A 19,786-nucleotide genomic window follows, 5' to 3' on the forward strand; every position below is an offset into this window, starting at 1 on the left:
CTCTGTCAGAGCAGCGAGGCTTCACTCAGATCTTCAAAGAGCTCCAAAGGACGGGCCTCAGCTGCAGGCAGCTGAACCCTGGCAATGACCCAGACACAAGGAGGTGCAATCAATCAGGCCTGCTTATTTTCCCATCGAGCAGCACTGTCACTGAGTAGCTGAGAACTTAAACAGCGTGACAAATTTATATTTCAAATTAAGTTTAATTGTGACCAGGAAGTTGTTTGATTTGAAAACACATCTACAACAGAGTATTTCAAGGAGTTCCCAGGGTTTAGGGGTCTCAAAGGATAGAGCGGTTTGCAGAATTAAGAGGATGTGGGTTCTAACAGGGCTGTGTGGTGTCTCAGTGTTGAGCCAAATGGATCCAATGCTTCCTGGTGGTAGACAAACCATTAGGGTGGGTGCTCTTTGATAGAAGGGTACGCATGTTTGGGGCAAAAACTGGGGTGGTGTGTGATGGAAGCAGTCACAGTGCTGGTTAGGACTTCAAAAGGTTATGACAGAAGGGGGTCACAGTGTTGGGGTAAACAATGAGGTTGGGTATGACAAAAGGTGTCCCAGTGCTGGTATGAGTATCGCGATAGAATATGGCAAAAGGTTTCACAGTGCTGGTGTGAGTATTGCGGTAAAGTATGACAATAGGCGTCACAGAGCTGGTGTGAAAATTGTGATAGAATATGACAAAAAGGTCACGGGGTAAGACTTGAGGTAGATTATGAAACAAGTGGTCATGCTGGGTAAAGATTGTGGTAGAGTATTATGAAAAGCGTGTCTGTTCTGGTATGAATATTGCGTATGACAAAATGCATCGTAGTGCTGATATGATTACTGTGGTAGAGTGTGACAGACAGGATGACAAAGATGGGTTAAAATTGGGTGGGAAATATAATAGATGGGACAGATGCATAGACTTGGCAGTAGAGACAGATGTCTCCTGGGGTTGCAGGTGTAGTGCATTAACACTGAGGTGTGGAGGGATTGGTGAGGGTTCGATGTATTGTATGAGGTAAACTTTTGGGAGCAAGTTGTACTAGGTGGGGAATCCTAGCAGAGGTGTATTAGAAATCTGCACCCTCCTTACTGGGAGTGGTAAGAAGGAACTGCATGCATACTGCTGTGTATGATAGGAGGGACTTGGACCCTTGGTGCTCAGGAGGGATTGGCCTCTCATTGCTGGGTGGTGTCAAAGGTTCCTGCATCTTCACTGATTATGCCATATCCACACTACCTTTCCAGGACTACTCTGTCCCTGCCATCAGCCTATTTGCAGAGGAAAATGGAGAAGGAAAGAAGCTGAAGTTCCTAGATGCCTCACATGATGCGCGGATGTTCGGGCAGCCATTGAAGACATCCTCCATCATCGTTCACTCTGGCCTGTAAGTCCTGGGGTCTGGAGTTGTCAATGGGGTGGAGGGGGGTATCATGGGTTCTTGTAGGACACAGGCTCTGGTGGTGTGGATGGAATGGAGACCTGCCTGCAGTTTCTGGAAGTGCGGGTGGGATAGAGGGGTGCCTTGCAGTTACTTGTGCAACACAGGGAGGTGGTGTTGGTGAGACGGAAAAGTGCACTGTGGCTTCTAGTAATAAGCAGGGTCTGGTAGTGTAGGTGGGATGGGAGGGTGCCTCATGGCTGCTTCTAAGCCACATCACGAGTGGTGTTACACTGCCTCTTATAAGCCATTGGGTCTGAGGGTGCATATAGAACTATTGGGTACCACTGAGTAAATTACTCAAGGTGAACTGTAATGGCATTCAACATCTTCTTAACTCTTGTTATCTTCATTTGAGTACCTTAGCACATTACTGAACAGAAACAGCTACTATCAAAGAAATATGTTGTGTTTTCTATCAAGTCTGTGGAAGCCCTTCTCTTAAACACCCTTACATTTACCTAGCCTTGGAGGAGGGGAGGCCTGCATTGTGAACTTTACAAATCTTCACACAAGCTCACTCACAACTGAACAGAAAAGGGTTCATGGTTCTCTACCTTCCATGTGCCTAGTGCCCTTTGCCGATAACTGTGCCCAATAAACTGGGTTGTCCTTTGGTGATGTAATAGTGATTATTTCCATTCATCAATGGTATGAATTTATCAACTTTGAAAGAATAAAAGACTAAGTCCGCCCCACCAGGATTTGATCCAGTGACCAGAAAATTATGGATAGATCTCTATCGCAGGTCCTCAGCCCTGAGCAATGATTACAGAACACTCTTCTGAGTGTCTCTTGTGCCTTGGCATAGAAGAGGGGAGACTGAAGGCAAGGGGAAACGTATTTTATGCTTGATTTTTTAACTTTTGAATGTAATAGAGTTAAGAATTTCAACAGGTTCATCACAGTTCTGATTGGTCCTGCAGATGGTTTAAACACATCACAATTGAAATCCAAATCCCAAGGATTTGAGTTGTGAATGTTTGAACCTTTATTGGATTTACATGATCCAAGTAATGGAATATTGGCAGGCAGTAAGGGCTGAACCCAGTCTCTCAGATCACCTTGTGCCCCCTTTCTCGATGGAAAGATGGACCCTTCACAGAGACAATTATTGTAGAGGCAAAGTCGGACACATGTCGGACACATGTCAGATGAGATTTGGTGCAATTGTGCCACAGCTGTAAAAACCTTCGGAGGCAACAGTCTGTCAGGAAATCTTCAGAGTTTCATGAAGATCCTACATTCTCCCACTGCTGCAGATTATGGATAATACCCTCTCTCATCCTTGTTCTTCCAGGTGGGTCGTCTACCGGGAACCATTCTTCGAAGGTCAGCCAAGCATCCTGGAACCAGGCGGTTACCCTAACATGAAGGCCTGGGGCGGCGAGGAACCCTTTGTCTGCTCGTTGCAGCCCATACAGATAGTAAGTGCTTGGTCGGTATAATGGGAGTGGGTCACAAGCTGTACAATACCCTGCTAGATACCTTGAAGGGGTCTTCAGTATTGTAAAGGTACTGTCCTCCGCGGATGGTGTTGGACTGATTCCTAGCTGGTTGAGAGGTCATGTTTTGGATATGACCAACGTACGCCACTCTGAGTTTGATTATTGGTTGAGGATAAGCACAAGGTGTTTGGGTTCCTTTCACGATGATGAGTCTTTTGTTGAAGTTATCTGGTTAATAAATCATGCATCATAGTGTTTTATTTTACTTTTTTAGGGATGTCCTACCGTTGAGAAGCCATACGAACCCAAGGTAAGAAATACAGTAAAATCTCCCCTTGTGAGTCCTCAGGCCCCTATTAACCACATTCCCCATCTAGAAACCTCCTTGATAGTGCTAGGCATCTACAGCAGTTCCCCACTAAAATCTGCTAAGCCGCCAGTAGGCATCTTTCATGTTCTAGAATCTGCCAGCCACACCTGCACATATTACACAGTCACCATCTAGGATCTATTGAGCCGCCACCAAGCATCGGCCAGCTACCACCTGCATTTGCCCTAATTTCCAGCTAGAAACTGGCATCGCACCATCAGTTACCATCATCAGCTTCCCTCTAGGATTTGCCCAGCAACGACCAGGCATATGCCCTAATCACCATGTAGAGATTTACAACGAAACGACTCTCTCAATGGCACTCTAGAATCTGCTCAGCCACCACAAGGCATTCCCCAAAACACCCCCTACAATCTGCCTGCTCCAAACTAGGCATCTACAACAATCGCCATCTAAAATCTTGCTATCTACCACCAGGTAACTGCTCCAATCGGCATCAATAGTTGGCTTACTGTTTGTTGCATGCTTGCATTGTGAGCATGATATGGAAGTATGATGTTCACTATTTTGTTGCACTGCACATTCTTAGAATCTAAGTTTGTCAGACATTGTTGTGCCACCTCTGTAACATCGTTTGAATCTGAGTCCTGCTGTGTTTTGTTGGACTGTGTATGTGACATGCCCATTCTATGAATCGCATTACATGGTGTTGCGATGGTTCCCGGGCAATGAGTGTCGTCTAGGCACCATTGAATGGCTTTGGGTTGGCGAGGGCCTCTGCCACTCTTAGGTACTTACCCTATTGCATTCTGTTGCATTACTTCCTTTGCCATTCTTAGGATCTCTGTCCCTTTGTGTATTGTTCCACCCTTGCTGATGTGATGTTGGTGGACTATGTTTGTCTTGTTGTGCAGGCGCCTGTGCCATGCTTCGGATCACTTTCACCTCGAATGTTATTGTGCTGATGCCTGTGCAATGTTTAAATGTCTGACTCTCATTTTAGTTTTCTGCACACCCGTGTGTGGGTGCCACACTGAGGTCTGAGTCCCACTGCATGTTGTTGCACAGCTGCATTTGCAACGCGTAGAGTCTGAGTAACATTACTTGTTTTTGTATCACTCTATCTTTGGGACAGAGGAAGCAGAAATGTGTTAATCTTTGAACTAAAGAAAGTCCCTTCCCCCATTGCTTATGCAGGCCACCATGCAATCGACCTAGTCAGTGCTTTCTTTAGGACTCACAGTGCTGTAAATAATCCCAACTCCAAGAACCGGAAGTAAATGCAGCCCAGTGAAAACTGTAGGAATCTCACTTGCCACCGCCGAATTGGCTCATGCAGTGTAAGTGGGATGACTAACTGAAAGATTGTCAGCTTGGGTGGTTTATATTTCACGAGCTTGTTGATGGATCTTAGGTCCAGCATCAGACTGTAATCACCCCAAACCTTCGTAACCAGGCAGAGGGTAAAATACACCTTCATTCCCCGTTGCTTCTTAGGCATTGGCGCACTGGCGTCTTTTAACAAGAGTTAAGGAATTCCCTGACAAAGATCAGCCTGCTTTGCTTGACATCTTCTTATTGGAATTGGAAGGAATAGAGCTTCTGGTGGAGTCATTTCTAATTTGATAGTGTTCCCTGTTTGGACACCCTTTATGCATTGAAGAGTGCCCCAGGGCCGAACTGAATACCGGGCATTTTGGAATGCTTCCGAGCTGGGGGCTGACTTCAATGCGGTGGGGGCTGATTTCGTTGATGTAGACCTGCGTGTGCTTTGAAATAAACAAAGCAAAACAAATTTTGTTCAGCACACGCAGGTCCCCATCAACCAAATCAGCCCCCAGCTCAGCAGCATTCCAAAACGGCCGGTAGCCAGTCCGGCCCCAAGTGCCCCTGAAGTAGCTCCATTGTACCACAACCACAAGAAAAATCACCTTTGCTGGGGGAGGCTACTCCTTCACAAAAGAAAAAGGGTAACCCAGAAATCCCAAAGGGGATTATTCGCTGTTCAACGTTGCATCACTGACAGTGACTCTGCCTTGCTCCAGCCCGTGGATTTATTCACAGTTGGTAGTGTTATTTATTGAGATCCCTTCTGAACTCCATCATGTTAACCAAAACATACTTCTTAAGCATCCTAAGTTGGAAAAGAACTTAAGAGCCATTATGCTCCTTTTCCATTTTTTGAATGTCCTCTGGTACTACGGTTGTCCCAGCTAAGCATTTACATAAGAAATCCTAATTTATTTTTAGTACCTAGACACAGCAAAGAACATTTACAGGTACTGAGATCTACCAGCAACATCCTGTTATATTCCCGTATTTCAGGCCCCAGTTATTCACTTGTTCTAATAATGATCTGTTAAATTAGCTGCGGGTTGAAACATGTTTTTCACATGTAAACCAAGGATACATATGTTGTAAATTCAGTATTTTTGTGATTATCTATTTATATACCGTTACTCGTTACTCTTCGGGTAGCTCTTGCCCTTTACAAACTGAAGTTACCCCAGTGGTCATCAGTTTAAAGTTTCCTATATTCTACTTATGAATACAGTATTCACAACATTTCAAGAACATTTTCACTTTGTATTCCTTAGTCTGCAATTATTATATCTCTTTTTATACAAATAAGGGTCTGATTATGATGTTGGTTGGTAAGCCTCCAACCGCGCGTCGGAGGGTTACCGATCAACATGGTAGGTTTACAGTCTGACCACCGAATTACAATGTTGCCGGTCATAGTGTAAACTGGCCGGTCAATCTGACTGGCTTCCAACGGGCTCAAGGAGCCCGCCGGCCAGTCGGAGACCTCCACATAATCTCTTATGGACAGCGTTTCTGCTGTCAAGATTCTGATATTGGTTTCCGACAGCCTTTCCATGTCGGCCTTTCTAACAAAGAAAGGCTGTTGGAGAGCGACTTTGGGTTGCCACTAGTAGGGCCCCTTCTACCCAGAAGGGTGCTACACGGTGCAGGGATTTACAGAAACTCCCATTTCTCTATAGGAGCTTTTGCTGCGGCCGGTTTCTGACCACCTCACAAGCTCCCATAGGGAAATGGAAGTTGCAGTCGCATCGTAATTGCGATGTCGGACCGCCGACCGGAGATCAGTCGGTTTCGACACCGCAGAGATGTTGATCGAAGGCAACTCCGACCAACATCATAATGAGGCCCCAAATCTATGCTTTCCTGCTTGTACTGTTGAGATCACGGACCGAGCATCGACTTGCCGGCTGCTGCAGACTCCCATAGCGGAGCTCTATCGCTGTCCCATTGGAACCATCTGTCCCCTCGACTGGTTCCAGACCAGAATGCGGGACCTTCACTGCCCCTGATGTGTTCCCCTCCCCCCTTGGAACGTTTCAGTGGTCACCGCACGCATAGGCCCTTGTGCCATGCAATAACTGATGACATTGTCTTCTTGTTTAACATCGAGGCATGAATCAATATGTCCTGATGATGATCCCATAATAATCAGGGATCGAAACGTCGTCGACAATGTACACTTGATGATTTAAATGTTTTATTGTAAAATCACCTAAAGTGTACCACAATACCAATTGTCTGTTTTAACTTTTAATAACTTGCAGACTGCCCCCCCTTGCCTCTCACTTATATGTACGTCATATGTTTTCACATATGCGGTAATTGGACACAGGTTGTGTCCCACTTGGAAATTGTTTAACATCTTGGTTACATATAACTATACTTGTTATTAAAACCTGTCCGGTTGGACAGCGAATAAAGATTTCAATCTCGGTCTATATTTATTTGGTTTCTTCCATCCTTGTTAATGTTTGGGACCATTGTCTTTTGAAACTGTACTGTTGAGATCAGCTTTTGTCACAGTGATAAAATTGTATTTATGCTACGTTTTTGCTTTTCAAGTCTTTTATTGATTTGCTTTATCTTTTTTGGTCTCACAAATATCAAGTTATTGCTTGAAGTTGCCATTCAGAAGTAACGACTGTGGTCTTGCGTTATTGGAGGGAACTCCTTGTCAGAACCTTCCAGTGGATAACACAGTGGAAATAGGGAAACATGGAGCCAGCTTTTTATTCCATGTTGAAATACCTCCAGAGAGCCCAATGAGGGCGAATCACAAGGAATTCACACCAGGAAATGTATAATATCTAAAGTTGTCCTCTGAGTGTGCTGTACAATATGGTTGCTTGACTCCCATTGGCAAAATGGTAATCTCACATCTGACATTCTGTGGCATTGCATTCTTCAATTTATCAATCAGGTAATAGTCGCCATACAAAGTGGGAACACCAAAGGCAGAAATCTGGATGGATCCACTAAACGCCAACTTACCCCAGGCCTCTACCAATTTTTTTGTGCAATCCCTGGTGGCCCTTCGCTTTCACACCAATGCATAGTATATATCCAAACAAAGCAGATTGATAACTGAGGGGTCACGGAGTGAGAGATAGGCCTTTATGGAACTGAGAATGGGGAGAGTACAAATTTAAAAGCCCTCTGGTGCAAATTAAACAGCAATGATGAAGTATTACTATTTGTGAAAATCTGAAAATTATGGAGCAGATGATGGATTATCTAGCAAATACGTCAAATACATGTACTATACGTAAAACACCACGACCACATAATTGCATATTTTCCCCAGTAGCTCAGGTCATATATTAAGCTGATGAAATCCATTGTATCATGAACCTCTACTGACAAGTGGATTTCATTAATCTGACCTGGCGTAAATGTTGTTTTGCATTATCAGACGTTGAATCCTTCACCCTTTTTTTAAGTATTTCAAGGAGGTGCTTCTTTTTTTCTAACCTTGTCTCTCACTCTCCTCTCCTCTTTCTATCCCTCAACAGGTGCTTCTTTTTTCGGACAGAGACCTACAGCCCTACTCTCCAGCCTCAATCCATCCTCTTCCCCTGTTTATAGCCACTTATTTCTACTTGCCATCCCCTGACTCACCACTCCACATATTTCCCCTTTCCCTAAGACAGTCCTCAATTGCCGATTTCATTGCTCCCCTTTTGTTACACAATCCGAACCCTTCAAATCTGCGGTACCTGATACCTGATACGGCAGTAGCTTACTGGTCTAAGTTGTCTTTCCTTTCTTCCACGTCCATTGTGGGTCTCAGTAGATAAAAGAAACAGACCAGTGCTTAATTTGAGCCCGTGGTTTGTGGTGCTCAGCACCAGCACTTAAATGCTAGGAACAGCCTTTATGACAGTCTGCCACATGGTGGCGGTGTTTGCCTAATTTTGAGAAGAGCACAAAAACAGTTGTTTATTAATTCCATATACATTAAAATGACTAATACCTGCAGCACAATCCCTTCTTATAGCTTTGGAGGACTATAATGGTCACACTCATAGCTGATTGATGGTTGGTAGCTGATGTTAGTGTCAATGACAGCGCTGGCAGGGGCACAGGGTGGTGCAAGCTATAGTGGCCTCCTGATGAGGGCCCTGGCACTTGTTCTTTTTTACAAAGTAATCACAGCAGACCACTGAGACCTGTGTTTAGATTTATAGCACAATAATTCCTTATTCTTTTTTTTAAATTATGTATTCTTACAAAGGCAAGATGGAATAAGTGTTGTCATAAAACTGTGCACTCCTTTTGACAGATCCTTTCGGACATCCCCATTCGTTATACGCTTATGCCCCCATTTAGACACGCTTTATTAGACCATACTCTTGCCACAAACAAATCTTACTACCAACGATTTGAGATTCTGAACAAAATTGATAGCTATCACATCCTACAAGTGATCATCTTCACTTCCACAATTGAGAAATTGCGAGGCATGACCCAATTGGGAAACCTGTTGGAGTTAAAACACCTAAGTGTGTGAAGTAGGGGTGGTGGGGTACAATCAGAGCAAATTGTGAAAGATGAATGGATAGTCAAGTGCCCAAGCGGTTACTGAATCGAACAGGATGAGCTATTCTTGAAGACAGACCTGGCAAAGAGTTAGCCGTTCTCTTCTTACTGGTCTGCTGCTGCTACATGGCTTACATAGGACAAAAGAAGTAGAACCAGGTACTTTTCACAGCAGACAGTGGTTTACCAACTACTCAAGAAAGCAAGGGTATTTATAAAAAATCCAAGAGCCCTGTCTAACTCTGCAGTCTTCCAACCTTGCAGAGGTTCAAAACTATTGCAAGAAGGCACTCGAGTGGCTAACAGATATGCAGGCAAGGTGGCAGGAGGAAGCTTATGGCTTTGATGCTTTCCTTAAATAATTTGTCCAAGACTATATGTTCATCTTTCAGCATATGTACCCGTGTTTGTATCTATTCTATACCATTTAATGCCATCACCCCTCCCTCCCTCCCTGCAGGAAACTGAGGGTGTGACATCAGATTTACACTCTTCAGTGGACCAGGGCCCAAACAGACTTTCAGCTTAATTGTTTCAATCAGACTAAAAGTGTTGGTAACAACTCTAATGTGTCTGTTAAGAGGTTTACAAACCCAGGTCTGAAAGAGAGGGTGCATAATGGCACTCCTGTTGGTTAGTTTATAACCATGCATGATGGCACCCTGTTGCTTAGCCTATAACCATGCACAATGGCACCGCTGTTGGTTAGCCTAGAACCATGCATGATGGCACCCCTGTTGGTTAGCCTATAACCACGCACAATGGCAACCCCGTTGGTTAGCCTGTAACCATGCCAAATGGCACCCCTGTTGGTTAGCCTATAACCATGCACGATGGCACCCATGTTGGTTAGTCTATAACCATCAATCTTGGGTGAATTAATAGAAGAAAAACAAATTCCTCTGCCCCCTCTCGGCTTGCCTTACATGCCCGTGTGACACGTATGTGGACACTGCGTTGTTATTGGATAATACCAGAGTGGAGCTTCAGTGGGACTACAGAGAGCAATGTGGGTCCTTAGCAACTAAAACAAAACTAATGCACTGTTTTTTGCCCTCTCGGGATGATGGCCTATTGGCTAATCCTGGAACGTGTTTGTGTTGATTGGTTATGGTGGAGTGTGGATGTAGTGCAGTGTTCACCTTCTCGATCACTCTTTGAGCTGCCCTCTCCTTGCTCCAGATGAAGCTCTGATTGGATGTTTACTTCCAAAGACTATCTCTAGTGCTTGCGGGACATTATTTAAAGTTCTGCTGTGTGTTAGGGACCTCGCCTCGTCTCTCAAAGCTGTTACCTGGGCGGGTGGAACTTGTTTTATGTCCAACTCGACACCAGAATCCTCAGGTCTTTTATTTCGGAAAGTATTGGACGACTTGGAGCTGCTCAGTTTCATACCCACAGCTAGAAAATGAACAGTGCATAAGTGCACACAGGGAGTCTTCTGAGGCTAACGTGTACGTTGTTATGCATAGAAAACATTAAGCGCATAATTCAGAGGGATAAACGATCAGTTTGCTGCACAAGTACCTCTTCGGGGCTCTCCTTATAGACACAGCCTTATTTGTGTATGTTTTAATTTGCTATCAGATGGCAGTATTTAGCTCGTCCGAGCAGGCATCTGGTCCTACTTTTTCAGCACGTAGGCTGTGCGTCAGTAGTAGTGGATTTTATAAGCGCCTTGTTTCATCTTGTTGTGGTGTAGACTAGTGTTTGAATACAGACTCTACCTGAAGCCATCTTTCATAAACCTTGCTCTGTCCACCTGTGGGGGGGGCTATCTTAATCAGTTGCCTTGGTCTGATTTTCAACTGTCTGGACAGTGAAATGGTTCATTTTAAGATGTTGAAGTTCATAATCAATGATTGTTTTAAATATTTTGTATTTATTTCTACCAACCATCAATAAATCTTATTTTGACTTGTCCTTTTCATATAACTTGTGATATTCAAGAATTGTAAGAACTTCGCAAGACAAAGATATTTTTAAGTGCTGGACCTGGGGCTGTAGAGAAACACCAATCATTGTCAGGGTCTCACCGTCACCTTTGACCTTTCCTTGATTTCCGCAGATTATCATGTTTGAGAGCCCGGACTTCGAAGACCACAGCTGGGAAATAAACCAAGATTTCCTCGACCTGAAGAGCATGCAGGATGCCGAGGGGACGCCTGTGTCCACTGTGGGGTCACTGCGTGTCCTGGGGGGATGGTGAGTATGTGGTCTCCTTGTACAGCGCTCTCTAGACCAGCAGAGAGAGGCAGCATGGGGGTCAGCTGGGAAGCAGGAGCCTGACACTGACGAAGAAGCGGATGTGGATATAGAGAAAGGATGCGAGGGCAAATGTATGCGGGAATCAGAGAGAGCAGAGGTGTGACCCGGTGGGAACTCAAAACAAAACAATATCCGAGGCTGGAAGAGCTAGGTCATACAACGGTGCGACAGTCGTGTCTGTGATGTAAGTGTAGGTGTGTGGCAAAAACTGCAGAGATCAGCCGATAATCAGCTCTCGCACAACGTGGGAGAGCAGTTTTTGAGACAATGTTGTATACTTGACTCACATACATTAATGAAGATTACTGGAAGTACAGATTTACACTGGAGGGTGAAAAGGAAATGGACGGTCCCACACATAGCAAATTGAGGACCGAGAGGGTGAGAGTCAACTTCCCAAACTTGCATTTGGATTGGTGGAGTCTAGGAAAGGAGGAGTCTTTCTTCTACTATCATTTATACAGGACCTCGTGGGATGTTTAAGTGCTCCCCAGCCCCGGGTATTGCCACTAGAAGGTGAGGGCAATGCAACTAAAACAACGGGAAGCTTGTCTTTGGCAGATGTGGAGAACTTCTGCCAGGGCGAACTGCTGAAGGCTGGTAGGACTGAAGCAGTCTCAGTCCCACACAGGCCCGGCTCCAGGAACTTTTATTTGGGTGGACCAAGGGGGCATTCGGGTGGGCCACTGTGGGCCCGATTTGCCACTCATTTGTCTAGCCGGGCCTGCTTCAGGGCCCTCCTTTTTCTCTCCTTAGTCTTACAAGGCCCAGTAAAAAACATTCTTTTCTTTCCAAATCTCTTTCTAAATGTTATCACTCTCAAAAAGCGTTTTTTTCCCCATGCAATGTCCTTTTGAAGGGAAGAAGAGGTTTCTAAGGTGGGAGTATCAGGCAAGTGATACTACTCGGGCTCCCTCTGTGTGAGCCTTCAGGGAGAATCCCTCTTCATTACTACCGCCACCTGACCCCTGACTCTGCCGCGCACTCCCTTACAGGCTTCATTATCCACTTTTCTACCACCCCTTTCCTGTGCATCTTTTCTCACAGCTGAGCTTGGGCCCCAGCCCCCATACCAGCCACCATCTGGTTCCACTTTAATTATTCCCTTGTAAAAACATTAGTAAAATCTCCTTCAAACTTGAAACATTGAATATAGCAGTAAATTTAATTAGCATGCACTACAAAGTATGCTCCACAGTTGTCCAAATCACCCGACTCTTAATTGAATAAAATAAACGAAAACAGAAAGGCCATGACAGGGAAGGCTTTAATGCTGGTGCGAAAGCCTTTTTTGGGGCCCCACCAATGAATTTTTTCTCCGTAGATACCTTTACTACCACCATCCAACAGTGCCCTTCATCTCTCCGTATCCCATCCCCCTATTGACCTCCTCCTCAGACTCCCTCACTACCACCCTCCACTAGTGTCCCTCCTCTCTTTGTAGCTACCCCCTTCCCCATGACCTCCTTCTCGGATTCCCTCACTGCCACTCTCCACTAGTGCCCCTCATCTCTCTGGTGTAGACCCCCCCACCCTATTACCTCCTCCTCGGCTTCCCTCACTGCCACCCTCCACTAGTGCCCCTCATCTCTCCATAGTCCCCCCACCCCATGACCTCCTCCTTGGCTTTCCTCACTGCCACCCTCCACTAGTGCCACTCATCTCTCCAAAGCTCCTCCCCCTCAGTTTATCTGCATTCAAAAACTACCAACAGACAAATGATTGCTCTCCAGCAGGATCATAATCACCAGTTTTCTGAGCACTTTTTATTCTTGTTGTACATCGGTGGCAGATTCAGTGCGAGGGCCATGGTTCATATTTGGGTGGGCCTGTCCCACCCGGCCCACCCGCTAGAACCGGACCTCGTCCCACTTCAGACTGACCCTTTCAGAGATGCCGAACACTCCTTTCAGCAGCTTTCTCTATGCCACGGGGTCATGTAGATTCAGGGTCTCATTTACAATGTTTTTCCGCAGTGGTTTGCGCTGCGTTGCCTTACTCATGATTAATGAGGCCATTTAAAGCCACACAGGGTGGCTTTGAACGACTCCATAAAGGTTTGGGAGCCCTGCATCATGCATGTACCAATTTTCGTGGTGCAAAGGTGACGCAGGGCTCTCATAATTAAGCCACAGGGCCCATATCATAAGGGCACACTTTCCTTGTTTGCACCATGGCACACCTTAAAGCAGGTGCACCAGATGCAAACAGGGAAAGTGCGCCCTATTACAGCGAATGCACTGCCCTCAAGGAAACTGCCCAAGGAGCAGCTCAGTCAAGTGAAGTACAGAGCGGCTGCTTCAAAGCCGCTCTGTGTGTCACATTGCACATGCCGCCTGCACTTTCAAGAGTTAAGAGAGAGATCCCTTTGCAGACGGGTTCAGTGTGTGACTGCACCCACCTGCAAGGGGATGTCTGGAGTGTCCGTGGGCCTTTAGGAGGCGCACTGAAAGTGCGCCAGCTTTTTTTGGTGCACTTTCTGTACGCCTCCTAAAGGCATGTTTATCTCTGTGCCCACATCCATAATGCTACGTGGGCACAGTGATTTCCTCATTTGCATGGGGCCACGCCCAATGCAAATGAGGGACTGCCCTCTGATGATAGCGCTGGCGCTGCATGTGCACCAGCCCTATCTGTATTACAGAAGGGGCCACACAAGCATCTGTAATACCAGAGGCGTTTTTAATACCAGAGTTCCCTGGGGGCACACAAAGTGGGCACACACAGCCATTACACCCTCTGGACACTTTCTATAAGAATGCCCCCTGGTGGACTGTAGTTTGAAGAGGGTACTTGCACAACTTGATGCAGTAGGTTGCATAATGTTTAGGTCTTGCGTGCCAGACAGCACCAACTGTCTGTTTGCGAAAGACATATTGTCAGCTTACAGTGAGCTTAGTGTCACCCTATTGCTTATCATTGGTTGGCTTTATTGTCACTCACCTTTGTTTGATTCTTATTAGCTTGTGTGTGCGTTACTTCCTTTTCTTGAGTTTGCTCCTCCCCTGGAGTATGGCTGTATTAATTGCACCCTTCCACTGCTCACCTTTAAAGCACTCATGTTTTCTGTTTATTTAAGCACTCCACAAGAGTGTATGTATTTGTTGTATCTGTTCCCCTCGTGTACCTCTGTTTCACTCCTCAGCTGCGCTTACCCATGTGCTTCTCCCTCATCCACCTCAATGATGCGATCGTCCTCTTGTGCATCGCTTCACTTTCTTTGCTTTCTTGTCTTTGTTCGTCTCCCCCAGCGCCACATTGCTCTCTCGCCCATTTGCTTTTCTTCACCCAACCCCCAACACTCCATCTTGTTCTCTCTCAGTGTTGTTTGCTTCTCCCCAGCACCTCCACGTTGTCCCTCGCATCCAAGTCCTCTATGTTGCTTCCCCCACCCATGTCCTCAATGTTGTCCTATGCCCCAGTGTTGCTTGCGTGCCCCTTTGATGCATGCATGGTGAGCGTGAATACAAAATGCTGTGCCCAGCCGCGTCACAGGCTTTTTTAACATTCCTCTTTAGCCATACTTACATCATTGGGGTGCTGTCCTAAAAACCATTGGCAAAGCCAAGGAGTCCCAAAGGTGAGACCTATTGGCTTTGTCATTGCTTGTTCTCATCAGGACCATTCAGCACATCAAATATTCTTTTGGTAGAAATCTGGGAACTCGTAACTCCATTTCTTAGTTGGGGAATACTCTTCAATCCCTCCCACCGCTGCAGAGTTACTCTTACAATGGCACGTTTGTTTCAAAGCGGAAGTAGTTTGGGCGTTTGCATGTAGGCACGTTTGTCTCAACAGATATAAAAGTGGTGAAAGTATCCTGGTCCAAAAATAGAGACACATTTAACAATTCCACTTCAGTTCCAAGGGCTCGCTCGCAATGATGCACATTTAGACCTGGAAGCACAGCTGGTCTTATTGCCAGAGATGTTAAATGAAATGCAGAATGCAAAAAGGAAAATCAAAGCCCACAAACACTCACTTAGAAGTTACTCTCGTACTTGCTTACTATTTTTTTGTGGTTTCTATCGTAAGTTTTTTCATCTTTGTCTCAAACCTACACTGACAAAGTTAGCCTTTCAGAAATGTAGAGTAGCTTTAACTTTCCTTCAAGTGTGAAACAGCTCAGATATGTGTCATAGTGTGTGTTGCTTTCTCAAGATCCCCATCCCAGGCAGAAAAGCAATGGAGGGGAGTTATTAGGGTAGTTGTGACGTTTAAGGGACCGTTTTATATTCTCTTTTAATTCGACATGTTTTATGTGATGGATTGATTTGATTTTAATGTTCTTTTCTAACATTAATGAACTGAGAACGTTATCAAGATCTTACAGTTTTTCTCGATCTGCCTTTCTCTCCAACTCTCTTCATTCTCCATCTATCTCTCCTTTCATATTTCTTTCTCTCTCTCTCAGCCTCTCTCTTTCACTTTCTCCCCTTCCCACTTCTTCCTTACACATTTCTTTTTTCTTCCTCTCCCCTGTCGTTCTCTCTTGATCCTACTCTCTCCTCTGCTCTCTGCTCCTCGTTCACCCTTTTCTCTCTCTCTCCGCTGTCCATTTTTATCCACATTCCTATTCTCTTTCTTCCCTCCACCTATATCTCTTTTGATCTATTCCTTTCTGTCTGCCACCCCCTTTCTCGTTTTATCACCTTGTCTTGCTTTGCTTCCCTTCTCTTTCCCTTCCCTTCCCTCCACTCATCCATCCTCTATGCGGTGAGCCTGTCATGTGCCCTGTCATGTGCCCCAGCCGTCTCAGCATTTCTTTCAGGTCTGGCCGTGTGACGCTCTTCCCTCAAAGTACACATTTGCTCATACATGTATACACAGGGCCTCTGTCCCAAGGGCAGGTAGCTGTTGAAAAGCGAAAGCTTGTTCTGTAAACAAGTGACTTATTTCTAAGAACAACAAGCAGGCTGCTGCTGAACGCCACATGCGGTTTGTGTGTTTGTGTTGGCGGCCCGTGCTTCGCGTGTGCCAGGGAAGAGTGAAAGAGCGGAGATAAGTGAGGGAGAAGGACGCACATAATTTATTCCTCCAGCAGGCTGGAGAGGGGCCATGACATAAGGGCCATAGACCCTGCCTGGTTTACAGCTTTACTCCTGCTTCCCCTGTGAGTCTAGCTAGGAGTATGCGCAAAAACGTAACAGTTGAAAGAGGACAGGAGGAAGGTGACCTCAGTACTGGAAATGGAAAAAATACTACAGGCAACCTCTAACTGGGGATACATGCTAAACAAGCATTTACAATGCAACGGTTTCGCCTTTGGAAAAGTTAGAGCTATTGGCAATGTAAAGGACAATGCCATTTATTTATCTGTTTTCAAAACCAACACATAAATACAAATTTTGTCATTTACAATGCCAATAGCTCAAACTTTTCCAAAGGCAAAACCGTTGCATTGTAAATGCTTGTTTTTCAGGTTAATGATTCAACAGGGGTGTGTTGTCCACAGAACCGACAGCCTAAGAAAAGAACGAATTGGATACAACTGACAGAATCTGCAAGTCTCCCTGCTAGCTGGATAGGTCTTGGAAAAAATACCAAATACATCCATTGCTCATCTTAGAGATGTGTACTATACAGAGCACAAGATCCTTACCTTATAGCCTTGTGATCCCCTTTAACGCAGCCATGCAAGATTCTATTCATTGCCACCTTTGCGCCCTATTTTCCCCCAAAGCGCGCGCACACACACACACACACACACACACACACACACACACACGCGAGGGCCCATAATCCTCTATCACCTTAACTCAAGAAAACAATAACAGCAGCAAGAAATGTCACATATATGTCCTTCTTTAGCTCCTTCCTGAAAATGAACCCCAGCTAACCCCTTTTCATTTTTAGGCCTGGTCAGACAGCTTTAGCTATCTCATGAGCCTTAAGGAATCAAATTACATGTATAAATGAAAATACATACTTATGTAGAGGGGCTATTACTCAACCCTCTCCATCCACAGGTCTGTTCAACAATCATTCACATTCTGCTTCCACTCACCACAACATAGAGCATTGGTAAAGGGTCAGCTCATGAAAGTCAGTGGTCTATTAGCACTTTGAGAGACAGCATTTTTTCTGATCACATGGGCAAATTGGCCTTAAAAAGTGCACTTCAATGTCAGGCGGTGGGCCAATACTTTAATCTGGCAATGTTTTTTTTCTATCCACTTTTTATTAAAAAAAATACAGTTGTTGCGCTGCTTAAAATAGGGCTTTAGGTTATAGTACTGAAGAGTCAATAGTAGCTTTTCTTTGCACTAATAAAAATCATACTTTTGTGTGCAGTGTATTAAATATGAAAATTGAACCTAAACCAATTCTAAGTCACCTGACTGATAGAGAGCACAGTGACTGTTAAGTGATATGCAAAAGGTAAACCCGTTTTTGTATTTAAATGTATTCTTGCTAGCTTATGGTTACCACATACTGGAGGCATGTATCCTTTTTGGCCATATGATTACAATACTTTTAAATGAACGGCTGCACCATCTTAGCGAAGGCCACACCTAATGGATTTGCCAATACTTGTTTCATTAGTGCAGCTTCTTGATTCCACCCTGTTATTTATTTGCATTGGGCTCAATACTCAAATTCTCGCATGTCGCACACCCACAGAAGCACTAGCACACATGCACCTACAAAGAAACCCACACACTTCCCTCAAAATACCCTCTACAAGTGTCCAGATTCTTTCTCTTTCTTATACACACATAAACGCACACAAAAGCAGTTAAACACTCACGAGCAGTCGAGCAGTCAAACACTCACGCAAAAGGCTCACTCAGGGTAAAATAATTTTAATTAACTCCTTACTTTCCGTGGCGTCCTTAATTCCAGCTGTCAGCAGGTTGCCTTGATTCCAGTGTGTGCACAAATGCACAGATAGTGTGATGTGATTGACAAAGCAGGTATGTGAACGAAGGCTCACTCATGTTGAACAGAACAGAATTCCATATGGGAATTACATTCTGCTCAGCTCATGACCGGGGTCTAAACAGATTTGAAGAAAGGTGGTAAAATTAGAACCTTGATGGATTCCAACCCCTAACAGTAGTAGCATTGTAAGCAGTCACTGACAACCAGGAGAGACTGACAAACAGTAGAGGCTGTCACTAAAGGTTATAGGATTGCCAGAAGGTGGTAGCGCAGGTGTGTGTGCAGGACGTGTTGGCCGCAAGTGAGCAGGCTATAGGCTATTCTGCACAATGCTAGACTGTAGATACTCACCCACTCTCCCGCATGACGTTGCTGTCTCCGCAGTCACAGGCACCTCCTGCCTGGCTGCGGAACATGTTGAAGTCGTGTCCGGCATGCTCGCCCTGGTGGAAGCACTCCGCGCACAGGGACATGCAGGGAGAGATGCCGCAAGTCCGGCACCGGTACGCCACAAAGTTGGCGGTCCAGGCCGCAGAGCGCAGCGCTGTCGTAGGCTCTCACGCTCTGGCAGAACACCTCAAAACTATCTCCGCCAGCTACAAGGCAGCGGCACCACTCCAGCACGTCCTCCTGTCCCGCAGCCGGCGGCCGCCCAGCAGAGAGTCCAGCAGCTCCCGAAGCGCCCCGTGTGAGCTCTGCTTTGAGCTGGGCGGCAGTGGCTCTCTTGTCCACGGGGAGCAGAGCCGCCATGGCAGCGGCGGCTCTGGGGGTCCTGTCCGATCCCTCACTTTCTGCTGTTGCTCCTCTGCTACCAGCTGCCTCTCGCGTCTTCTCGCGATACAGGCCCCTGTCACTGGCTGAGGAGGCGGTCGTGAGAAGAGGCGTGGTCAAATGTCGGCGTGACATCCATGTTAGGGTCAGGCAAAATAAGTGTCTCTGAATTGGAACCATATAGGGTAGTTTACGCCAGGGACGGATTGCCTGACTGTGGTTTGAACGTCACTCAGCAGACGACCCCGCTTACGCGCAGTCTTCAGGAATAAAATGTTTTGGATACGGGAGCATCTTACGTAAGAAATGTAGATGTACCCGTTATGTTTTGAGAAAGTTGCGACTTGAACGGGGCAAAAAAAGTCTAAAATTTTAATATTTTAAGTAGAAGAGAGGGAGAATCAATTGTGTGCCCTCAGGGAGAGAGAACGCTAACGTGTAATCAACAAAACGAAATACAGAAACAACAAGCCAGGTCCCGGGCCGCGCTGTGATTGGCTGACGTCACGGGGGTTTCCCGGCCGGCAGCCAATCACAGCGCGGCCCGGGAATGACGTCACGGGGGTGTCCCGGGCCGGCAGCCAATCGCAGCGCGGCCCGGGACAAAGGGGCGGGGCTTAAAAAAAGCACCAGAAACGCCCCCGAATCGCGTTTTCGAGAGAAAACGCGATTGACAGCCTCTGCCTCCCAATGGCTAGCCTCCATTTATGGAGCTAGCCAATTGGAAACAGAGGCTGTCCTAACCTCACTATTAGAAACAACAGATTTCGATCTGGGAGTGGCTT

At 45.7% G+C, this 19,786-nt stretch overlaps 1 protein-coding gene across 2 annotated transcripts in view; it reads left to right on the forward strand.

The window, feature by feature from the left end:
* CRYBG2 (crystallin beta-gamma domain containing 2) overlaps positions 1-19,786 on the forward strand; it is a 403,207-nt gene that overhangs the window by 358,479 nt on the left and 24,942 nt on the right. For both annotated transcript variants that reach the window (XM_078682657.1, XM_078682658.1), the window contains 4 exons: positions 1,240-1,379; positions 2,734-2,860; positions 3,156-3,191; positions 11,146-11,282. In XM_078682657.1, coding sequence (XP_078538783.1) covers positions 1,240-1,379; positions 2,734-2,860; positions 3,156-3,191; positions 11,146-11,282 — 440 coding nt within the window. The remainder of the gene's footprint in view (positions 1-1,239; positions 1,380-2,733; positions 2,861-3,155; positions 3,192-11,145; positions 11,283-19,786) is intronic.

This window comes from Lissotriton helveticus, chromosome 3_1 (assembly GCF_964261635.1).
Source record: "Lissotriton helveticus chromosome 3_1, aLisHel1.1, whole genome shotgun sequence".
NCBI lineage: Eukaryota > Metazoa > Chordata > Amphibia > Caudata > Salamandridae > Lissotriton > Lissotriton helveticus.